Consider the following 22564-nt stretch of genomic DNA (forward strand, 5'->3'; position numbering starts at 1 on the left):
GCTCTAACTTCACTCTGGAAAAAAGCAGGTGCCTTTTTCTTTCAGGCAAATTTCACAAGAAGATAAAAACTGGGAAACAAATATTCAGGAACTCCAGAAAAAAGTAAGTAGATGGCAGTTTTTCTCAGTATGTGTGCACCTATGCCTTTATACAGAGAGAGTGCTTTGAATCTGATGCAAATTTAATAACTCTCAGGATAGCAGAAAAGCTGGCAGGCAAGCTGGCTGGCTTCTCAGTGGGACGGGGTTACTAAACCACATTGTGAGGTTTTTTAGGTTTTATACTTTTGTTCCTTAGAAAAATATCATTTAAAGGATCAATAAATGATTCAGCAGTGTTTTCTTACATTTTTAATCCGTGGTCAGAAAGACTCAGAAGGTGTCAATAGGTTGTTTATAACCATGATACATGATGATAGGGTACACTCCTGCTGATGTACTGAATACTGACTCTAGCTTACTACACTGTCTGTGACATGCCTGCTTTATTATTTAGAGGGATAAACCACTTGGATAAATCCTGTTCTCTTTGACGTGCATACGCTATCACTGGCTAAGTCTTTATGTTGAAGCTGGGTCTGATGAAATGTAAACTCTGTACTAGGGTTAATTTCACCTAAATTTAGTTGTCTAAATGTCACATCCTTCCACCTCACTGGCATCACTAATGAAGCCAAGACTGCGTTTGGGAGCTCAAGTCCTTGACTGGGACATCACTGTCCTATATGTCACACCAAACCAGAACAAAACCAACAGAATTTCTTATTAGGTTTTACACCTTTTTCAAGGCATTGCATTAAAGACAACCTTTTTAAAGATCAGAGACTTACTTGTACTTTCGTGGAGCTTTGAAGTACGTGAATCGAGGTCAGGACTCAGGGTAGGAGATGGTGATTCCCTGGATTGGTAGCAAAGTGAGATGAGATCAGAGCAGAGAAGCAGAGTCATGGTGGAAAGCGCTGGGTCTGAGGGTGAGAGCATGAGAAGATCAGCACAGGGGTGCAGGAGCTGGGCAAGGAAGTCTAGAAGCTCCATAAAGATTATGGGCTTCGCATGTCCATGAGAGTTGTGCAGGATGCATGAAAGATCTAACCTCTAGTCTAGTTTATAGGTTTTCAAAGCATAAGCGCAAAAAAGCGTGATTTTGTCCAGCATCATGAAATCACAGAGTGCGTGGAGTGCCCTCTGTAGTACGAATTGCATTTCAACCCTACTTCTACTGAAACGAAGTTGTGATAAGGGTAGCTGAACACAGCTGAGTGTATACAGGCAGGTGCTAGCTACTTGTATCAGATCACATCTGGCCACATATTCATTTTTTTTATAGGTATGCATGAAGTGCTTCAATTCTAATAGTTCTGTCTTTTATGCTGAAGAGAATTACACAATACAGGAACAGAAGTTTGCACTTCACACATACTTTTGTGAACTCTATGCATAATAGATAGATCCTTGTTTAATAGTTATTTTTCCCTCCCTGTCTACAGCACAGAATAACAGACAAAATTCTTCTCATCAAATGCCTGACTGTGCTGGGATGCGTTATTCTTATGTTTTTTCTCAACTCATTTGTTCCAGGCATCTACCTAGATCTCGGTAAGTTTCATAGTTTTATTCTAAGTAAAACAAACAATCTCTCCGAAAACAACAGTAATATTTTTCTGAGCCTGGATCTTTTCAGAAAGCCCTTTTCCAGATGTCTCTGGCCTTGCAATTCCACCAGGCTAATCAGAACAGCAGTTTCTCAGAACAGGTTTTCGAAATGCAGACACATCCCAGTTGCCCCAGGAGGAATAACAAAGAATGCTCATGACTTCATTTCTCTGACTTCCCAGTGCTAACGAGCTGGCTAAACATTACATAATGAGCAAGTTTGACCTTGGCATTATTGCACTGTAGGCTTGAGTGAATGACCAAGATGCATTATAAAGATCAGAATATTATCCATGGAAGAACAAAGAAGTAGTATGGCTTTAGTACTTAAGTATAGATAACTCTTCGTACAACTTCCAGTCTCCATTAATTTATCACCAGAATAAATCATCTTCCAAAATAAGATCAGGAAGACACTGTATATGTGTGAAATGAAAGTAGCTGTATGCAGACTTTCTATGTATAGACCTATATGTGCAGGTTTTTACACAGCTAGTTGTATACCTGTGTGAGAACAGGCACTGCGTATCCCAAAACAAGAACCAAATTAACCTTCACGTCTAACCAAAGGTCAGTCATAAAACCTATTTGTGCATTGCCCTATAAAAAGTTAGAAATATTTTTTTTGGCGGCTGAGCACTTGAAAGTTACGGAATTTCAGATTTATGTCTTTTTCATGCAGTCTGAATACCCCACTGTGTACATTCATCCCAGTGGCTGAAAGATGCAAGTCTTGAAGAGGAATAACTCATAATCAATAAGTCAGAGAATCAATCATCATACACAGATACTGCATTGAAATCCGTATTAGTTATGCCCAGTCCAGAGCTAGTTATAGCTGTACAATGGTGATCAAGTCGTGGGAGGATATGCGCTGCTGTGTCCGGAGGAACATGTTTTAACAGGTATAGCTTTGCTGCTAAATGCATTTATTCCAGGGACTGATCCCCAGCCCTCAGGCCTTAGAAGTGCAGGATGGCTTGTGTCCACACTGCTCAGACCTTGTCCCTTCAGAACAGATCGGCCAAGAGGGGCTCTGGGGAACTGGGAACTCGCTGTGGACTTTGGCAAAGTTGCCAGTGTTAATCCACCCAGCAAGTCCTTGTTGGCATGAAGTGGTAGTCTCGGTGCCCTGGAGCAGCATGAGCTTGGGAAAGGGATAATGTCACCCAGGCTTTCTTCCCCATTTCAGCCAGTGCTGTGTGGCAGCTGCTGTAGCAGCTTCCTTGTTCCAAAGTATTTGTCATGGAAATGGGCAATTTCAGCCTATAAAGATTAGTGGCTGTCAAGAAGTTAAAAGGTACACGATGTATTTTAACAGCAAAAGTGCTGTATTACTAAGCTGTAGGAAGATGCAGAAACTGAAGACATTTGAGGTCATTTGAAGTGACAGTGGCTAAGAATATAAGGAAGGCATTCACATCAACAATTTAAGAAATCAATTTTCACCCTTACTTTTCTGTCTCAGGTGAGTGGGAACCAAAGCATGTAGGATTTATTGAATTAAACCCAACATCTATGAGTGTTTTTGAAAAGCCAGTAGACCACATACCAGTGGTTGCATATGCTGCTGGTAAGATATTCTTTCAAAACTGCAAAGCAGTTGGAGTCAATACTAGAAGAAACAGTAACTGATGATTGGTTTCGTCCTACTTTATGTCAGTAAAATAAATGAAAACAAATGGCATGGTTGGCAGGCAATGCAGGTTTCTATTATTCACTAGCTGATCTTCAGCTGCAACCTTGAAAGTAAATAGGGGCTCCATGTGTTCTGTATAATTTCTCCATGTTCTGTATTCATGGCAAACCTGTCAGATTAATGAATAAATGTTATTAAAGCATATATATAATTTCTATTTACAATTAGTGGAACCTGCAAACTTCTAACGAGATCTCATTGGTTCCTGAATTCCACTACCTTGATCATAGCTGTCATTTATTTACCATTACTGAAGAAGTGCCACTGTGAATCTCTATGGATTTTAGTCCTCCAGTGCATGGAAATGAATTTCTTAAAATACAGTACATCTTGTACTCTGGTGGTTTGGGTAAATTTGTTCAATATGTTTTTCTCATAAAAATGTAAGTAGATTGTAGTTCAGTGTTTAATTTTCTACAAGAATAATGTTTTATACAGAGGCTGAAGTGTTAGAAATCTAATAACTTTTAATTGCATTTGGTAGAGACAATTAGAAAGATTATAGAATTCTTTATCAGTCCCCAGCCTTGATCCAATTTTTCCATTATGAACTTGGAATCATTAATATAATTTGAGGGAACTGACATTTTAATTTAAATAATAAAATTTGCATACTTAGCTGCCTTTTCAAATGCAGAACATTTTCCTATTCAGATTTCTTGTACCTGTTCATCAATTTATTTAGCCTAATTCTATGAAATATCTATGTTAGTGAAAGATTAATACCAAGACTTTAAATAAACAGATACGGCAAACTTGCAGACTTCTACAGTGCTTTCATTCATCCCCCTGGGATTTTACTTTATTGATAAAGCATTGATAAAGCATCTGAGAGAAGGTGAAAAAAGATCAAAGTAAAGCCCCTTTGAGGATTGTACCTGGCTCCTATTTTGACTTTAACTCATAGGCAGGCATGTCTAGAGCTTTGAACTATAGTGAGAACCCCCAAGAGAGACAAAAGATTTTAAAAGTAAAATAAAGCAAGAGTCTGTTGAAATGTAAACTAGATACCCCCCCCCCCGCCCCCCCCCGCCTTTTAAATAGAGGATGCTTAAAGTGAATGGATCAGAAAGAATACACAAAACCAATTTGTAATCTACTTCTTTTTGTTTCTGTGGGGCAGGTCCTTCCTCTTTGGTTTGGTTTCAGTCAGTTCAATGAGTTGCTGAGCTGTTGTGAACTCTGCAATAGCTTCTAGTATCCCTGAAGAGGGACCCATCACCCCTGTGGCCCAGCTTTTGTCTGCCCCTCTCAGTGATCTCTGCACACAACGCAGGCACGCTACTCCTTGTGGCCTGCCTTGCTCTTGCTTCCTTCCACCTCTGGAAGCCTCTTTCCCAGGGCCAGGATGAGTAGTTTCCAAGGCAGGGGAAGGTCCTCTCCTCCTTTTAGAGGGCTGCAACAGACTGCCTCTCTCATGTCCGAGAAACAAGGTTCTAACCTAAGAGCAAACAAGGTATTGCCTGTTTCAGAGAAGTGATGCTGTCTCTGTTTTGGCTGCAGACTGCTGGAAGCTGGGCAGGTGTGACAGGAGAGATGTAATTTATGTTTGCCTTATTTGTATGTTCATTCCACATTATTGCTGCTACTTTCCCTCTTGGAGACAGGATTCTTGTATAGGTGAACTTATGGTGTTACCACCTATGGCTGTTCTCATGTTCCTTTGATGAATTAATTACTTATGCAAGGGGACAGGGAGAGATTTTTGGATTCACTGAATTCTTCCATGATTTAGGACTGCTATTTGCTCCAGCCCCAGAGGAAGAGGGAGTTTCAAATCATAAAGCTTGAGGGAACTATCTTGGCTTTTTTTGCTTCTTCACCTATTGCCTGAGCCCATTCTGGTTTCTTTGTTGCCATTTGTGACTCATCTGAACTATAAAGGTCTAATTCATTAAATGATTCACCTTACCCTACATCACTCTTTAGATGCCAGAGGACATCTTCTCAAGCTATACTGAGTTGTAGTCATAGATGCTTAGGAACAAACCCCACAACAGCTATGATAGGCATTTGGCTTAGTAATTGATTATTTGGGGGTTTCACTGCTAATTAAATTTAATTTTGGTATTGCTAACCAAAGCAGTGTTAGCCAAAACCCCAAACTTATGAACTTTAAAAAAAATTACACTTTTATTCTTTTAACTAGCTAACATGATTACTATGACCTTTCTGGGTACCAGGACCACTTCTATAAATCAGCATTCACTTCTGTCCAGCAAATATCCTAAGTCTAAGTTTTCCATGTTGTCCTTTCTCTAAAGGTAATTTCACTCAATATTTACAGACAAAGGTTATCTTGTTTGATGAGGTCTCATTTATATAGTTAAATCTGGTTTCTCTTGAAAAACTCTCTCTTGTCTTCTATTTTCACTGTGGTTTAACTTCAGTCCGTCGGCTTGGTCTGCAAATTCAGATACTTTTGAGGATCTGAAAGTCTCTTTTTGCAATTTATCTTAACTAGTTCTATCTTCCATCATTGAAACATTTTAAAACTGTGACTGAAATAGTGGCAAAGTAGGGAAATAATTGTTTTCATTTAGTTTAAACTGGCTTTTATTTGTTTGGTAGGGCACATTGTGCAGAGCTCCTTTTTATTTTATTGCCAGAGCGTTAAAGGAGAAACGTGTTCAGCTGCTGTCAATACAAAGGATTCCTGTTATATTGTCACTCCTTTGGATACCAGCTGTCATATTTTCTGACTCATTTCCATAATTTACAGAAAAAATGTTGAAATTCACATGAGAAATTAAATGCCTTAATTGGAAAGGGCTTCAGCAGAACAAAACCCCCTAAATCATGTCTACAGAGAATGTTATGCAAATTATAGCAAAAAATCTGTTTTAACCCGCAGAGAGGTGTGACACCTTAAATTCAGGGAAGTGGACTGGATCAGAAGTTTCTCCCATAAAATTTCTCTTAAATTTCATCCTGCTTTTGTTTAAGTGGACATGCACAATTTTCACTGCCATTTACATAGGTGAACCAATCATTATAATAGAGTTGGAACTGAGTGGCACTTGTCTGGTAGCTTGCTTAGTGATAAAGAAAGGGCTGCACTGCCATGGAGAGCTTCACAAACTTGCTTAAATTTGCTATTGAATCACAAAATGTTGGAAGTTCCCTATCAGTATTTACTTGGCTTATAAACACTGAAGCCAGTTTTCTCTTACTGCAGCCTACAAAGACTTTAACAACTAACTTCATCCATATTCTCTTCTGCAACATTTTCCGTATGGAACTCACTGCAGCAATGATTCTTCCCTAGCAACTTTGAGACAGATTGGCAGGGTCAGTATGTGTAAAAGCTTGTATGAGAGTTAGCAGTGCTGTAATCAATGACAAAAAACCTTAAACTTAGAGACTTAGAGATATTTGATTAAGTTATTCAATGCTATAAGCTAAAAAAAAAGAACTAATATTGAACAGGTGAAATAAATGTAGTTATATGGTTGGGTTTTTTTCTGAATGTGCAGCCTAGAAAGCTGCCCAAGAACTCTAATAAGCTTCCCCCTATCTCAACTTTTATCTGGACCCTTGGACAGAAAATGTATGTGCATTTGAACCTGTGCTAAGAAGTTTCTTTAGAATGGTGAAAGTGTTTTTAAACTTGGACCACTCCCTCACAGCTCTGTGAGAAAGATCCGGCCTGACTGTGTGCAGCAGAACTTCTCAGGTCCAAAAGATTTATAAATAGTCATGGAGAAAGAGCGCAGGGCTGAGAAAGGTGTGGACAGATCCCAATAGGCTGAAAGGGGTGTTAATGTCGAAGCATCCATAAGACTCTTATTTTCACACTTTAAAATGTTATTCTGGAACTTTTTCTCATTGGCTATCAGTGATAAATAGATTAAAACATGTTATGCTACCATCCTGTATGAAAGTGGAGTTGTATAAATCTGACACTGTTTACAAACTATAAAATTATATGTACAGAAACAAACAAACCTGGCTAAAAATTTAAGTGTTTTTACACATAGAGAGGGAGAAAAAGATTAAATATTCATATTTTGGAAAGGTTTCATTTCAGATTAATTTGTGCAATAGTTAAAATGAAAGGTTCATTATAGAGCTACTCAATGTTACTGAGGAGTTATTTTACAAAATGCTTGAAAAAAAACCCAGATCGATTTAATAAGCTAGTGTATAACTGGTTAGTGCTTAAGAAAACAGAAAATAGTGGTGAGACAGTCAGTTATTAAGCTATAAAATCTGGTGAATGACATAGGTTTAAGAAAGTATAGGCCTAATGCTAAAAGCCACATTGTTAAGTTTAGCACATCTCATATTTCACATCTTGTATAACTATATGCTCATTGTAAAAAGTGCACATTTGCTCTTTAATTTGTCACTGAATCTAACATTTACCTCCAGATTACCTAGGCTCTGTGATATTAATCAGTTTTAGCTGAGGAGAGCTTGTAGGTATTGCCTGCTAAGCAATGCCTCAAGTGATACTGAATTATCCATTGCATTTAAAGCTGTTACAATCAAGATTTAATTTTCCTTGTCTTTTTTTTCTTTTCATTGTATTTTTATTTTATTACTTTGTAAAGCTTTCCAACATGGCTTAATAAATTAAGGAATGACATGCAAAACCTGGGAAGCAACATTTATGGACCTTTTCTATAGAGCTAAAAATATCACTTGAATAATCTGTTGTTGCCTGGAAACTCCTTCACACATTTCAGTAAAGTAAGTGGTTTTGGTCCCCAAAACATTTAGATTAGGGATGCCTTCTCTGTATATGGTAGGTTCCCACTATCAAAGTATCAGTGGTGATGTTATGCTTGTGATATTGTGGCACAAAAGGGAATATTCCTAATACCTGGATCTAAGAATTTATTGTTAGTCTAATTAGAAGTTCTACCAGTGTAAGCAAAACACAACAAACAGTTATTGTTAGTCCTCTTATGATAATACTAACACAGTCCAAATAATCTAATTAATACAAAACTCATTAACAATATACAGTTAAAAGTGTAAATATAACCCAAAAAAACCCCAAAATACTCTCAATACCTTCCCTTATATTCTGATGTTAGGGTCACCCTTTGATGCTCAGCAGGGTGCTAAGGTTTACATCTTTGGGCTGGGTAGAGACACAACATAGTATTGATATCTTCAGGTCTTTACAGGGATGAGTGTGATAGGGTTCTCTTCCTCCTCTTTACCAGCAGGTGAGTAGTTGTTTGATATTTTCTTCCTCCCTGTACTTGGGTCCACTTGAGCCCATTTTTATATGTTTTCTAAAGCTTTACACTTCACTTTTTCAAATTTGGTTTTCAGCTCTGCATTATACCCAATGTTATCATATGTGGTATGTTGTATGTATGTTACACACTTGTTTCTTGTGCTTTTGTTACCCCTAAATGAGTTTTGACAGTCTCCTAAGTTTGCTCTGTCATCTATAACAAACTACAGTTGAGTTGCTGATAAACCTGGGTCCTTTAGTATCATTAGCTGCAGTTACTCATTCTGTGAACTCTTGTCTGTGTCAGCTTCTTTCTTCTTACTATTTTCCAATAACATTCCACCTACATGAAGCTGTGGCACTGCTCTCAGTGACCAAAGCAATTTCTTTAGTTCCTGACCTTATAATGGTAAACAGAACAACGGACTGTAGCATCTGACAAGTGTTCAGCCTAATGTAGTAAGATATATTAAGTTCAGAGCCATGGTTTTAGGTAGTCCTCTTTGAAAGTCCTCAGCCCTTTCTGGAGACCCTTCCAGGTCCTTGCAGTTGTGCTTGCAGAGGCTCATCTGCAGCCCTTTTGCCCAAGTGGTATAACTGTCAGTGAAGTTTGGCATATTTAGCGCTTTTTGCCTCCCTGCCTTTGCTTCATTCATCTGCTGATCACTATGAGAGTAGTGAGACACAGGAACACATTGCTTAGAGACGTTATGACTGCCCCATCCCTGGCAGTGTTCAAGGCCAGGTTGGACAGGGCTTTGAGCAACCTGGTCTATTGGAAGATGTCCCTGCCCATGGCAGTGGGGTTGGAACTAGATGATCTTTAAGGTCCCTTCCAAACCTTCTTATGATTCTATGACTGTATGATTCTATTTTGTCTGTTCTGGCATGCAGTGGTATTAGTTTAAGATATCTAGTACTTTTACATTGAGGTCAAGAAGAGCACTGCGTGGGACTGACCTGCTGGCCTCTGAGTATGTAGTATGGAGTTTTAATTGCACAGTGAAGATGTGAATTGTTTTAAATTGAGAATGGATGTAGCTATTTAAGTGATATCTTTGATAGAGATTTGTTGAAAAAATCCTGAATAAGAGTTAAAAATAAATCTTATGATTATGTAATAACGAAAATGTTGCAATAGAGCTAAATTGATGTAGTCAAATTGACTAAGACTCACAAAGTCTGGTCCAGATCTCATTTACCACTCCTTCTCAGCATAACACTTTGCTCCTGAAAATAAGAGAAATCTGCTTTCTATGATCCTTGCAGTCTTAATTTCCTATAGGATCGTTTTAAAAAAATTCTGCCCTTGAAATTGCACAGTCATCTTTACAAACATGTAATTAAGCATGGAAAATATCCTCAGTTCTTGCAGCTGCCCATACACTTGATGAGGAAAAAAACCCAAGAACAGTAGCAGTTGTACAAAAGCTGCAATAGCAGATCTTTATTGCTTACTTCTGGAAAAGCTGACCTTTCCTTTATCTTGATATTTGCATCTTCTCAAATTATTTTTGGTTCATAGGAGTCAACAAGGTTATGGCAATAGAGTGTGTTTATTTACAGTGACCTTTTCTGAGATAGCTCTGTAAATTTTTTAGCTTTATGGATTGGTGGAATATACACAGCTATATATTTGTCATCACAACCTCTCTGTAGATGCAGTGCCTACCTATAGCAATCTCTAACTATATTAAAGATAAAACAGTGCTTATCAGTTGAGAGCAAGTATTACTTATAAACATTCAGCATGATTTCAGAATGTATATTTTCAGGGATGCCTGATAAAATAAAACAAACAAATTACAGAAACTGAAATACAGGACATTTTAATTCACATTCACAACTACTGATGAAATGCATTCCATGAGTAGAGCAAGCACTACTGAAAATGTCTTTGATTTAACTTTTTCACCCCAGTATTTCTATATGCTTGTATAAAAGTAAAATTGAGTATATGTTTTACATAACATTAAAACTACATCATAGTATATGAAGGACTGGCACATATCCTTTGGCGAAATTTGGAGGGGTTGTGGAGTTAGGCAGATGTCTGATTAAGCTGTTGGAACACAGCAATGGAATTCCTCATATATTCGAAAACATGCTGTATAACCAATTATTCAAAGGTAAGCACCAAATGTGTTTTAGCTGGTAAGCCTGTAATGGACATTGTGCGCTAAAAGGGTTTCTGCAGTTCACGAAATGTTGCTGTGGCCATTTTGACAAATAGAGAATTGTTTAGATCTCAGAAAAAGAACGTCATACTTTGCTCAGTGGCAAATGTTTAAAAAATCAATGTGTCCATCATTTGCAGATAGAAGTATTATATTTCCATCTGGCAGAAGGTGGTCTAGCTGATTTAAAAAAAAACCCTTCTGCTTGTTTCTCAACCATTATAAATCTGTAACCCTGCATATTGTGTAACCTGAAGGTTCCTCACTGCTATTACACCTCCTCCTCACTCCTTCTTGTCCTGCACGCTGCTGTTGCCACAAACAGGTTTCTGTCTGCCCTCTGAAACAGCCTGGTATCTACCCAATGACTTGCCAGGACCCCTTTAATCTTCTCATTTTTGAGCTAAATATCTTGGATTCTTTAAATTTTTTCCTCAAAAGTCAACTTTTCAGAGTGTTGATTGGGCTTACTTCTCTGCCTTGGATTTCCTAACGGGTATGCATCTTAAAGTGTGTCTTGTCAGGGTTTATGAGGGATAAAGAGATCAGAGATTGCTTCACAGGATTTACTATTTATAGTTCTGGTTCTGTATTTCAGTGGGTCATTAGGCTCAGATGTGATCCACTGTATTTCTTGGATCTTTGCTGAAGGACTGTTAGGTGTCCAGTTGCTTCCTGCACTGGATTTGTACAGTTTTAACTCTTCTTGCCTAAATGTAGTACCCTGCGCCCATCTTTTTTGAGGAGCATGCTGTTTTTCCCAGGCCAGCACTGAGATCATGCAATGTTATCCTGGCTTTGGTTTTCAGTGCAATTGTCTCAAATGCTATTTCAGTTTCCACAGAAGTGAAACTTTTGTGTACCCTCATTATTCAATAAATTATTTCAAATTCTATGCACTTAAAGTGAACATACAGTGTCTACATGTTCACATTGTTAGGAGGAAGCTTATTATGCTTTTCAGCTGGTAGTAGGTCAGACAAAATTACTTTTACTAAGGAATACAGTTTTTTCTTAATGAGCATGTAAAAAGCCTACAGATTACACAGTAATTTTTTTCTTTCATTTCTTCTCTTTCACCTACCTTCCTCCCACATATTCTAGACTTGCATTTGATTCTATTAAATTGTTTTCTATTTTCAAGTTCTTCTGTTTAATTATTTCAAAATAAGCTTTTTTTTAAATAGGACTGCAATTGTATTCTGCTCATCATGTGCTATTTATTGTTCCAAAGGTGGTTTTCCCTACTGGGTAAGTGTATGAGAAGAGAAAAGCAAAGCACTAAAGCTATTTCTACTGGACTTTTTTTCCTCCCAAGCAGAAGACATGGGAATCTTTTCTATGAAGAATGCACTATAAATTTGAAAGGTGCATTTTACAATAAAGTTTAATTTTATTTTTCCTAAAATAAATAGAAACCCTCACAGTCTTCAACAGGTACCAATGCAGTGCAGAAATGGAATTTAGATTCAATTTCTCTCCATGTTATATTTCCAGAGCATCAATTACTGGCACTGAGAAGCAGTAAAGGAAGTGGTCTGTGGAACCGTAAATGGGCTTTGCTTTCACTATAGTAATGAGAAGTTATTTTTTGAAATTATTTCTATTTCTCTTCTGCCTGGTTCTCTTTCGTGGCCCAATAAGCTAGAAAATAAATGAAGAGAGAAGCTAGTTGTTAATGTATCTTAGTACTTTCAGTTCTTCAAAAAGGAAGGAATGCTTCAAATTGAATCCAGATGCACAGCTACCTAAATATATAAAACACTGATCTAGTATGTTCACTGTCATGACCACACTTAGAAAGGCCTTGGAAAAGCCTTAGACAACCTGCACGCTTAGAAAGGCAGGCTGCCACTAACATTGCAGTTAAATTTGACAAGCAATTTGGTAGAGTGTAGTTAATCAAGAAGTTATGGCGTACACTAACTACTGCGGCCTTCAGGCGTTGGAAGAAGACTTCACTCTTGTCCAGCTGCGGGGGTGCTTGAAGTCAAACCACGATGCTAAAGGCTGTTGTGAACAAACACCTTGCATGAAGTCCCCAAATGCCTAAAAAGACTCCCTCCTTCCTCCTCTCTTTGCACTCCGAGAGATGAGTAACTTCTCTTTGCAGGCATAGCAAGGAAAACAAATACACTCCAAACAGGCCATTCCTGTAGACTGAAACAAGCTCTTGCAGTCAGAACTGGCAGCTGAGGTATTTGAATGTCTGGAGAGCTGTACTTGCTGGAGAAGGACACCTCCCTTGTTTGTCAATATTCCTAGGCAACAATATTGTAAGGCAGGGCACTGTTCTCTCCTGCAAAGCTGCATGTGTGGAGCTAATGCATGCTGATAACACCTCATGGTGCTAGAAAATGCCTGCTCTATCCACTTTTTGTGCAATTCAACTGTATTTCATTAGCTTTAGTGAATAATTGGTATCTCCATATTGCATGTTCAAGTTGGGTTTTTTTTGGTTTTTTTTTTTTTTGGAGGCAGGAGGGTAGAACTAATGCCAAGATATTATTACAGATTGTTCCAGAACTATTGAGAAATTGCTGTTCTTTAATTCTTCACTTCAATGTACTTACATACAAAAGGTATGTGACAAAATGTAATGTCACTTACATTTGTACAAAATATCAGTAAAATTCTGCTAATAAACTCCTGATCTGCACACATCTACTTCCTCTTACAGTATTCCTCTTACAGGAATTGCCACCATCTTTATTTATTTAAGGAGGAGTTGGGTCCAATGCTCTTTACTGGAATTCAGAGAACAGCCAAGAAGACAGAAGAAAGGCATTGTATTTCCATGACCCCTTTGTTTGTGTTCAGAGCGAGTAACTATTAATTTGCATAGAGAGATTCGCTTTGTTTTTGGAAAGACACTAAATCAACTATGCTAGAAAAAAGGCGTGGTAGGTAGGAACTGACAGTTCTCTCTTCACTTTCTTTTGCTACTTTGGGAACTCTGGGAGCACTCCTGTCCCTGTGGTTGTAACTGGTTTTGCAGTGTCTATACACATACCTAGAGTCCAGTGCACAAAAAAACCCCCAACCCATACTTTTTCAATTTATGCCAGAATCCAGCATTCATCCACAGCAGTACAAGTATTACCACTCTTAGATCATTTCCAGAGTCTCTTTCCAGCGAGTGGTAAAATGCCGTTCTTTGCGAGGAAATTTGGGACTAGCTATTCCTACTCTGCTCTCTTTTGTGGTTGTTTTTGATCTTCTCCTCCCTTGCAGTATGATGCTCATGCATGAGCTATTTTTGGCTATGCACTCTGATGGGATCACTGTGGCCAAAGCAGGGAATAGACTTGCAGCATGTCAGCTTTCCTGTGTTTCGAGGTGAGCAGAGCAGGCTGTGAGACATGGTTCTTGGATCCAGTGATGCATTCAGGTCAGATTTTACTCAAAATCTGTATTGGGAACAATGTAGAAGCTGAAGCTACAAAATTTGTGTTACCAAATTCTTTCATTTTTCATCTCTCTGCTTAACTTTGGTTTTGCTTCCACCTAGATGGTGGTATTTCTGCTGACAAGCTATTACATTTCCTAGTCCTTAATAGCTGCTCCCTTGCAAGGATTTCCCTGTATCTCCTTGTGCATTAAGTTTGCACCAGGCTAAAGAAAAATTTATTGTGAGAGCCACTTATGAAGGAAAGAGCAATGCAGCGGTGTGGAAGTTTTACAAGAAGAATGGTCATGAGGAGAGAACTAGGGAACAGAGAAATCTTTTGTAGTGCTGGAAAATGTGGTTTCAGCCAAGCGGAGGGACCAGAAGCCAGGTTAGGGGCACCAAAAGCAAAGCTGAACTGGGAAGAAGATGGCACTTGGACATGCTTGAGAGGACAGGAACAGGTAAATGGCTAAAGAGTTTGGTAGCACTGAGAGTGTTTTGGTGTTGGAGCCAAACAATGCAAGAAGTATGATTTCACTGTGGCACAAATACTGCAGCAGAATATAAACCCACCTCAAAGCATGATAAGCCAGAGCTAGCGTCAAGCTAGCTGGTCTAGATCTCCTAACTGAACAGACCAGCCAGAGTAACTCCTGAGCTGCTGTTTTTAGCTTTCAGACAGGTCTGGTTGCCCACACTGAGCTGTGGTATTTTCAGCAGATCTTCCTTACTGATCACAGTTAAACTGAAATTCTCATTTAAAGAGTGCAGTGTGCCACTGAAAGCTCCTAAAATGTACTTGAGAGAGCAAAATGCAGTCTTTGATTAGGGAATATTTATGTGGCACTGTATAGAGTTTTGGGGGAGAATGTTTACAGCTTCATGAACAGTGAGAACCTTTGGGGTCTTTATTTCTTTTATATTTAAATAAGATTTAAATGGAATATAGCTTAATTTTAAACTATTGGATGTTTTTTGATCTCTTTCCTCTTTTAACTTAAATGGAAAAACACTTATGCATAAACTGTAAATTGAATGGCCTAAAATTTTATGAATCGGTCTTCTACCTCTGAGTTTTCTTCCAATTGCTGAAGGCTTTTGGAGAGGGCTCACTTTATTCATCTATCTACTTCATAGCAGGAGCCTATTCTCCCTAAGTCACATTTGCTATTTGATTATAAGTTTGTGGCTTAAAGTTGTTTGCCAGCAGAGATTGTTATTCTTCTTTCTTCCTCACTTCTTCTGCATTTCTGTGAATCCATCACTTTCTGACTGTGAATATATGAAGTACGATGAGGCGTATGAAATACAACAAAGAGAAAAATAACTTGAAGAGATGGAAGGCTTTATTTCTATGGCATTAAAAAAAATCCTTAAATTATGTATCTTACGGTTTTGTGTGAAAGAGGAGCAGCATTCTGAGGAAAAGACCACCCAACCCCCTTTTCTTTTATATCTGAAATCCCATTCTATTGTTTAAGATAAATGTGCCAGAAGAATAAAACAGCTAAAGCATTTTAGCTGTGCAGAGAGAAAATGAGCCTTGCTCGGACCAGAGATCTGTTAATTATATTTTCTAGCTGATCGTGCATTTGATTTGCATTTATTTTCAATCAGTTACCTAAATACATGCCTTAAAACACTTCAGGAGGTATAGAGGGATCCTGTCTGGAGAAAGCGTATTCTGCTATTTAAAGACAGTTCCTCTTCTGTTTTAAAGAGATTTTTCTTTCCTTCATTTATCTTCTAGAGCAGGTAGCCAGTGAATCTTAAAGGCCCTGGGGCTGCAGCCAATCTGTCAGGAGATCCAGAATCCTTCAGTTTACCTCCTAAACACCTAAAGGTTTCTCTGTGATTCAACCACTGATTATTGGGGTCACCCAAATGTGCCTTATTTGCCTTTTTCCTTTTCTAATTTTTTTCAATTTGAAAGCAGAGACCATTCATGCTGCAGTATCTGTGAACTTTCCCTGTTACAGAGTCACTTTGAAAATGGCAAGACTCAAACTTTTACTTTGGTAGCCCATAAAAAGTCTGTTAAGTGTAAAGTGTTCTCTCTGTTTCTCATGCAGGCTGGATCGCCATGTTGGGAGCCATTTGGCTGCTTGTGCTAGCAGACATCCATGACTTTGAGATGATACTGAACAGAGTTGAGTGGGCAACCCTCCTTTTCTTTGCAGCATTGTTTGTTCTCATGGAGGTAATAGTCTCTGATTTATAAAGCTTGAATAGTTACAGCCGATTTCAAATGTGAATTATGTTCCTAGGCAGATGCCTCTGCATATTCAATCCCGCTGGAATATTGTAGATTGACTGTAGTCATGGTAGAACAGAGAGAAACTGCAGAGTGGTGGAAGCTAGCTGAACCTCTTTGATACTTAATTTTTCAAGCTAAGCTTGGTCTCGCTCACTCTGCTGCTGCATTTGCTGAATATATCTGATATGATAATTTTTATATATGTGGAATTTTAGTTTCCAGGTATGTTGGCAGTCTGTGTGTGCATAGTTTATATGTATTTATGTGTTTGTTTTGCAATTATTTAGACAAGTGATAGGAAAAATAAAAGAACAAAAATAAACTAGAGTTGGAAAATGTTCCTAATGATGTCTACTGCATGCTGGCTACCAAATGGCCTAAGAGATTTCATGGGAGTATGGTTTGATAGGATAATATCACTGAATTTCAGATTAGAACTGCAATTTGAAAAGACACTCAGTACTTGAAATGCCTGGCTATCTTGCTGTGTAGTTTCTTTGTGTTTGTCTGCTTGATTATCAGAAACAGTCCAGCCGTGTTTGTATCCCATTTTATTTACTGTTTGATGCTTTTGTGTAGCTCAAGAGGATTTATTTTTACCCCAAATGTTTTGATAATTCTTTTTATGAATACTTGTATTTATTGGCCAATTAGGCTTTTAGAATGCTCGGTAGTTTTCAGTTGTAATTTGCTGTGTTTAAATGATGTAATAATGTTGTATAAAGATGGCTGACAAAACCCAAGTGACCACTGGCACTGCCATGGCTAGTGAGTTGTCTGAGTGAGCAGCCTGGGAGAAGCCTGTAAGAACAAATTTACACACACGACCTCCTTCCCCCATCTCCAGTAACTGCAAAGAGACCAAGAATTTTTAAGTTGGGACCTATTAAGAAATCATCAACAGTAAAAGGGACAAATTTTGAAACAAATAGAATAATCCAACTAACTCTAATTAATGCCAAACTGGAAGTCAAAATCTGGTAACCTGCGAGAAGAGGAATGGAAATTCTGATTAAGAGGTTTGTTTTCGAGCTACTGGGTTCAAAATTCACCAGAAAATATTGATTTATTATACACCCATTAGTACAGGCAATTTTTTGTTCTCTATCTTAGCAGGCTCTATATGTCCTTGCATTTTCTAGCTCTTCTAGGGAATCCATACTGAAGCCATGTTCATTTTTTCTACTGCTGCTGTAACAGTTTATTAGTTGCATTCCCTGATGTATTTATTGTTTTAGCTTGGGTTGAATGTTTCTGATTTTTATTTCAGTGCTGCATGACTGCACAATAACTTAGTAAAACACACAGGAAGTTATTTGCCATTTACCATCAGACTTCAGATGCAACTGTTGTAATTCACTGAACTTCATTTTTATGATTTCTCAGGTCACTAGTGAATAGTTTGATAATGAAAAAATATTTTTTCTAGAATAGCACCAGTTTAAGGTCATGAAAGAAACTTGTACAGATAACCAAGAAGAAAGTGTGAGACATTAAATTCTTCCACATAAATGAATGAGAAAAATGTTCTGTGCATCATCACTGCTAATTTTGATCCGAATCTATTACTCTTTGGATTTGCAGGAGGTGACAGTCCTTGCCAAGGCATTTTCCTTTCATTTAGATTAACAATGTCAAGAAGAAACAAGTCAAACAGAGATAAGCATTGAAGTATAAGAAATCTTTTCATGATCTAGGCATTCAGCAGTTGTCAGCTCATATTCCTCACCCTTGGTGATCCTTCACCTTGGATGGTTCCTTCTGAAGCTATTTCCTACTGCTATAAATGTTCCCTTTACTATTACAAGGCTCATTTAAAAACCTGAGTAGGACTTAGGCTGCAAGTCAATTTGGAAAATGTGATTTGAGTTCTAGAGCAATGAGGGAGCTCTTGGAGATTCTGCCTTTGGGTGCTTATCGGTCCAGTCTGGTAACTGTTTTGCAGTGAGAAAGTTGGAAACTCTTTGAAGCTCTCTTGCTTTCTATTTTATACTTCGGGTAATTCACCTGTACAACTGTCTTTTTAGTCCTTGTTCACAAGTGGCTGTTACAGGCTATAAAATCTGTCTGAATCTTCTGTGACATAAGTGTCCCTCTCAGGGATACAGTATTTTGTTCACTTTATAGTCATAATTGACATTTTACCTTAATTGCTTCAGGCAGAGTTTATTTACAATAGTCATTGTGGCATATTATCCATAAAAGGATTTTATACAGATTTTTGCGCTTAAAATAAACTTTGATCTAAAATGGTACATGAATTTTTCTGCAGTACAACTCTATTTTGAGCTGTCAGACAGAAACTAGTATGCCTGAAGACACTAATTAGTACAGTAGTACTTATTCCTCTTAGGAGACATGGGGAGATGTAGGAGACCCTCTGTGCAGTTTACACCTAGGGGAGGCCAGTGGCAGGGTGCCTGGGTATCATAGAGGCATCCTGAAGCTGGTTATCTGATCAGTACTGTCATAATCTCTGACATGACAGGCTACGTGCATACTGACTGTCTTGCAGGAGTGATGTGTGTGTCCTTTATTCCCTTCCCTCTTTCCGGAATATCTCTTTTGAAGTACCATGTCTGGATTCCACAACAAATTTTGGGTGTTACTGAAAAGTAATATGTTCTGTTAATAGATAATTAAGTAATAAGGTAGCAATGTTAACTAACTGAATGTAGTTCTGGGGTCTAATTGCTCACAACTATGTGTTAAAAAGTTTATTTAGAAGTGTGAACACAAAGCAACTGCAGAAAAATATTACTGTTCATTAAGTGTATTGCTTTTGCAAACATTTAAAAAGTCACTATCATAACGTTTGAGTTGATAAAGCAACGCAGATATCTTAGAATGAAAATAAGAACTTAAAATTATCAACAACAATTCATTTCTTAGGAAACTTTCTCCTGAGAAGCTAAAATAATGAAAAAATACCTATTTTTTAAATGTCAGGGTTATGGGTAGGTGTTTGTTTAAAAGTCTTATCACTTGTTTTCTGCATGGTATGTCTTTAAATGTAGATACACTTTTTCTTGTGAAATGCATTGTTAAAAGGAAATATAATTTCTGGGCCAAATTTAATATGCAGTGATACCCAAACTACTAACATTCAGCTGCTTCCTGAATGAGCTGCAGGCACAGGAATTGCGGGTCTGAATGGCAACCCCTTTGTCACTCTGACATTACTATGTCTTATATCACAGCACTCTGTGCCTATTACGATCTTTGTCCATCTCTGTCATGGAATTTGACAACATGTGAGTTGAATGCTGCTTTTTCCACCGATGTCTCTGAAGGGCTCTGTCTGACTGCCAGGTGTGTGGGTTATATGGGGTTGTGTTGAGTGAATACTGACTTCTGTGGCTCTATGTTGGATCGCAGTCAGTAAATGAGGCATTGCAGCTGACTGATTCTTTGTCATGGCAGAAAAAAAAAAATGAAAGAAAGCCAAACAGCTTGGTCCAAGCTGAGCCAAAAATAATTTTATCCCCCTTAGAAACTGAGAAGTCATAAAATAGAACATAGCAATAGATATACCTTTTTTAACCTGAAAATAGTACTTCATTCTGGACACTTGTAAGAAAAGAAAACAAAACCAAAATAAATTACAGGCTAGCTCTCACGAGTTAAAATCACCCTTTTACCTTGTGCTTTGAGGAAGTAGATCATTCTCCTGGGTGTGAACACTCAGTTTGTATCCTCCTGTCTGCTGAAGGGGAAATCAGAGCCATCACCACTAGGTTGGAGTCTTCCAATGTCTTTTCATCCATTGTAGTAACCATGGTTGCATGATGTGCGGCCTAAGTAACCTGTATAAGTGGGAGCAGCTCTCACAGGGAGGACAGAGCACTCTGGGTCCAGTGCTTACAGGGCTCGCCTCGTCTATTCAGGTGCTTGACTTAGGTATTGGAGAGCTGGTTTTCCTGCCTTTCAGGTGCTGCTGCCTCAGTGCCTGTTTCCATTCACCCAAGATCTCTGGGCTGGTTTTAGCAGATAGGTACTGTTGGGTTTTTTTATGGGTCTGAGAAAGCTGTTAAACAGAAATACATATCTTGTTTTCCTATTTCTGAGACTGAGCACAAGATGCCTGATTTCATCAGACCTTAAACAAATGATATACTTCTATCTATATTGTGTTTTTGGGGAAGTTGGTTTAAAATCAGTCGTGTTTGGGTATTCAGAAAATACGTATCCACTGAAGAATGTAATCTTTAAATTTCAGCTGTTCTCTGATGCCTGTGTCCCACATTCTCAAGTAATACTACCAGTCATTCCACTAAACCCCACTTCTGCAAATACAGCTACCAGTTTCTGCCATGCCTTTTCTTTCCACCAACTGCAAAGTTGCTGTAGAAGCTACATGAGATGAATACCTTGTGAATGGGAAGGAATTATTGTATTTTCTTACATTCCTTGAAAAAAATGTAGCTGCATCCAGGACTTCACTAGTTGATATCAATTTTTTTATATATATTTTTTTTAGGCTTTGGCTCATCTGCACTTAATAGACTATATAGGAGAACAGACAGCTTTATTAATAAAGGTATGTTTAAAATATTTACATTTTTTAGCAGGTAAGGAAAACAGTTTTACTCCAATAGAATAATGAATAATACTTTCATTTTGAATTTAATGCTGATGATTGCATTCCTGCATCAGCAATATCAAGAAAACATGTCATAATTTGGCATGGGTGTTTTTTAATAAGGATGCATCTGTCCGCAGCCAGAATAAATGTAGCCATAAATGCAAAAGAGAAGCCTTTTCTGTAGTCTAAAAACACCCCAAAATACAAAAGTTAAAAAAAGTGTAAAAGTTAAAGGTGAAAATTCACAGTTGCACAATGTGTTCCTTGTGTGAAATCAAAGTAATTAGAAATATCAGTCCTTGTATTTCTGTTTATTCACATTTTCTTGGAAAAAGTAATTGTGTTGGGCTATGCTCTTTAAGATGCTTTTCCTCTCAGAGCCTAAAGGAATAATAAATATAAATGGAAACTGTGAAAAAGGTGCAGTTATGCCATGGGGGTGCGTGCGTGCGTGCGTGTGTGTGTGTGTGAGTGACAGAGCATGTCATCCAAGTTGTGATTTGATCTTTCCTGATTCCAGGTGGTTCCTGAGGACCAGCGCTTGGTGGTGGCCATCATTTTAGTGCTCTGGGTGTCTGCTTTGGCCTCCTCTGTTATTGACAATATCCCCTTCACGGCTACAATGGTAAGGTCTCTGCAGCACCTGAACATCCTCCTGCTGGTGCTGGCAAGGGAGCTGAGCTTGCTGATTATGATTTGCTTTTTATTTTACCTCTGCTGTGTTGTAGTTTACTTTATCCCCTGAGATTGGACCATTATCACAAGGTTATTTGTACCATTTAGGCATTTAGCTGGCCATTGCTGCTAGAAGCTACAGTTAGCTGTGGCACTGTTTAGGCTTCATTTTTTCACTTTCTCTCTCATATCCATATCTATAGCCAAATAGTAAAATTGTCTTTTTGATGGAAACTGTCAATATCTGTCCACTGCGATCATTGCTTTCACTCTATGTTCTGTGTAGGTATGCTAATGCTTTTTTTAACACCTGATCCTTTTATTGCTACCTTACTCATCTAATTAGTTTAAAAACCAGCAAATGATGTTAAGCATAACAGATACTTATCAGAGGCTGAGTTTTAATATCAGAAAAGTATCAAATTATAACAAATTAGGGCATGCTCAGACAGGTTTATTCAATCAAGCTCTCTGTTCAAAGAGCAATAATCTATTCATTATATCATAGGAATGATTCATTGTTACAGCTTGTTCTCAGCTAAGTATAATTTTTCTGTGCCTTTTTTCTTCCACTGTTAGTGGATGGTCATTTCCGTCCTTAACCTGTGTCAAGGTTTACAGCACTTCTTACAGGGCATATGACAGATTGGACAGATTTGTGACTGCCCTATCATTGTCTATTAATATGGTATTTTAGTTTGATTACTGTGGTGTGGAATTGTATTGATTTAACAACAGACTGTAAGCAATAGGCATGGAATTGTTTCAGTATGAGTCACTCCCAGCAAATACTTGAGGGCTCTTAAGCCGTAATGCAGAAATCTTGGCTTAGAAGGTTTTGCCTCATATCCAGCTACTCTATGAAAATTGGCTTGGAGCAATACCAGAAAGCAGCTACATGCACATTGACCAAAGGGTCATTTACAGGTTTTG

General features: G+C 38.1%; 1 protein-coding gene across 1 annotated transcript in view; it reads left to right on the top strand.

The window, feature by feature from the left end:
- OCA2 (OCA2 melanosomal transmembrane protein) overlaps positions 1 to 22564 on the top strand; it is a 163556-nt gene that overhangs the window by 80244 nt on the left and 60748 nt on the right. The window contains exons 16-20 of the mRNA XM_030476159.1: positions 46 to 103; positions 1488 to 1596; positions 16187 to 16314; positions 20852 to 20911; positions 21477 to 21581. Of these exons, the coding sequence (XP_030332019.1) occupies positions 46 to 103; positions 1488 to 1596; positions 16187 to 16314; positions 20852 to 20911; positions 21477 to 21581 (460 nt within the window). The remainder of the gene's footprint in view (positions 1 to 45; positions 104 to 1487; positions 1597 to 16186; positions 16315 to 20851; positions 20912 to 21476; positions 21582 to 22564) is intronic.

This window comes from Strigops habroptila, chromosome 2, assembly GCF_004027225.2.
Source record: "Strigops habroptila isolate Jane chromosome 2, bStrHab1.2.pri, whole genome shotgun sequence".
Lineage (NCBI taxonomy): Eukaryota > Metazoa > Chordata > Aves > Psittaciformes > Psittacidae > Strigops > Strigops habroptila.